Raw genomic sequence first — 2,487 nt, 5'->3', positions numbered from 1 at the left:
GAATTAGTTTTTTTGTTTTGATTTGAACAAAGTTGATTTTGTGTACAATGATTCTTTGACAGCACAGCAAAAAAAAATGTAATATCGATCAACGTAATTCAAGCTGATGTATGAAATAATGATGTAATAGCAAAAAGCAGATACAATATTACATCAATGGATGTAATTTTGTTCGCAAAATCGATGTACATCGTACAATGTGATATTACACAACCGATGGATTGACCTGGTTGCATCAGTTTCGATGTAATATTCAACAACTTTTTTTGCTGTGAGTGTGCAAAGAGTGCGTATCATTTTGTCATTTTTTCATGCATTTCAGTTTTGAGTAGAGTGAAAGAGATAGAACCAAAACAGTCTAGTACATTTGGTGAAAATGCTAGTTCAATCTAGTAGTAGTGTTGCCATGTGGTACAATCCAGTAGTAGTGGTGTTGCCATGTGGTACACTGAAAAATTGCAATAGCAGGTTAGTCACCAAAGTTTTCGAGCCGCTCCGTCTGTCACTTCGTTTGTGTCGTTACTTTTCCCACAGTGTATATCGTTTCTGCTAGTGAAGATCAGATGGCGCTACCAGAGAAACATTTCGTCAATCGTTATCCCGCGATGCCTGTGATCGCTAGTGAAGTATTTCGTTGAAATAGTTCAACCCGTAACATTTCCCATTCTGTCAACGTCAGCTTGCGTAAACAAAATTTAATTCTGATGACCGAAGAATAAACACTCTTCCACTTGTGATACTTTTTTGTTTGCATTTTTTAATGATGTCGAAGCAATTTGTTGGTTTTTCTGACGATGACATCTACAAAATTACTCGTCAAACAAATGGCAAGGATACTGGTAAGATGGAAGTATTATAAATTGTAAGTATTTGGTTTATACCACTTGTCTATCTGCTTCCAGCCAAGAACCTTTCGCGACCCCATCAGAAGCCAGTGCGGCTTGGCGAGACAAAACCTCCCGCCCCGAAATCTGTTCCCCCTAAGGAGCATGTGCAAACAAATGCCGCCGACAGCAGCACAGCCACCAGTTGCGTTGATTCTAGCATCTACCCAAACTACCCAATTCAACAGGCTGTTGCATTCAAACCACTTCCCACCATGATGAACGCACCGGAGGATGAATCCATTCTGATACTGCCGAAGAAACCACCGACCGGTTCATCCGAAGGCGCCAACGTATTTTTGGTATCCAATATTTCCATACTGGAAGGTATGTCTGCTTCCACACCGATGGCGAAAGCGATGCCGGACTCAACCAACACTCCCTTCAGAGGTATGTCACTGAAAGACTTCGAACAACAGCGGAAGCTTATGCAGGAACAAAATCGGCAGAAGCGTGATATGCTTCAAAAAGTTATTGAACAACAGTGAGTACATTCCGTTGATTTAATGAAATACTGAATTGATAGGAATTTTTATTTGTAGTACACAAAAGACGGCGGCAGAAGCGAATAAATTACAGGAAATCAAATCTGAACTAGGTAAACTGGACTCGGAGCTTGCCACTGATGTAGCCATCCTCAGAAAGCAGATTGATGCTGCCAGCTTGCATTTCTCCAACGTTGAGTAAGGCCAGCGCTGATCAATGAAGTTGCGTTCAATAATTTGAATTATTTTCTATTTGCAGGAAGAACTACCTTAACATAGAGAATCTATTCCTCAAGGCAAAAGTTGAACTTCACCAGGCTCTCGAACGGAAAGAGTTGTTAACGGAACACTTGTGTACCATTATTTCGCACAATGAAGAACGCAAGGCAAAGCGGCTTTCCGAACTGATGGACAAGGTTGGCCTATCCTTGAATGGAGACTATGACGATAGCAGTATTAACAGCGATGAGTCTTCATCCAAAGTATCATCCGCTGGGGAAACATCGCAAAAGTAATTCGGATATCAAAAATACCTTAACGTGACGTACTAACTAGATACCGATATGCAACAATTAACCAAAAAATACGCAAGCAATATGTGAGTGAGAATTAAGCCTTTAAACTGTTAGAAAAGGTTCTACTACTGCTGTCATGTGTCTGTTTTTATCCTAACTAGTAGATCCAGTACAACTATTCCGAATCTTTTGACAAGTATTGCTATTATATATTGCTCACCTAAAGTTTATCTACTGCGAATATTTTTATTTTCGTTTTAAACATCTGTTTAAATATTATTAATAACCAGTAATGCCACATTAACAATGAACACAAAAAAAGCAAATACAAATACAAATTATTGATAGATCGTGAATATCATTATCTAGGTGCTGAATGATATTTTATTTTTTACATAAGTATAATAATGACAATAATAGCGATAGCAGGAGCTTAGCACTACGTTACATTTTTACAATTTGTATGCGTATAACATTTACATCTTTGATAAACGACAATATATATTTGGATTAAAAAATACCCTTTTGTTACTATTCCGTACGATATTAAATTTTGTATCCGAAAAACTCATCGCTTTTTTCTACGATTCTTAATCCTATTGC

The 2,487-nt window shown here is 38.0% G+C and overlaps 1 protein-coding gene across 1 annotated transcript; it reads left to right on the top strand.

Moving 5' to 3' along the window:
- The first annotated feature begins 723 nt into the window (after positions 1-723).
- LOC135699263 (RAB6-interacting golgin-like) lies at positions 724-2,215 on the top strand. The gene is made up of 4 exons (XM_065219464.1): positions 724-839; positions 903-1,368; positions 1,427-1,567; positions 1,629-2,215. The coding sequence occupies exons 1-4, from the start codon at positions 761-763 to the stop codon at positions 1,882-1,884; spliced, it is 942 nt and encodes a 313-aa protein (XP_065075536.1). The 5' UTR covers positions 724-760; the 3' UTR covers positions 1,885-2,215.
- The last annotated feature ends 272 nt before the right edge of the window (positions 2,216-2,487 follow it).

The sequence above is a fragment of the Ochlerotatus camptorhynchus genome, unplaced genomic scaffold, assembly GCF_037179485.1.
Source record: "Ochlerotatus camptorhynchus isolate MF236.1 unplaced genomic scaffold, CSIRO-AGI_Acam_v1.1 ptg000105l, whole genome shotgun sequence".
Taxonomy (NCBI): Eukaryota; Metazoa; Arthropoda; class Insecta; order Diptera; family Culicidae; genus Ochlerotatus; species Ochlerotatus camptorhynchus.
Note: the sequence above shows the minus strand (reverse complement) of the source record. Positions and strands in the feature narration are given on the sequence as shown.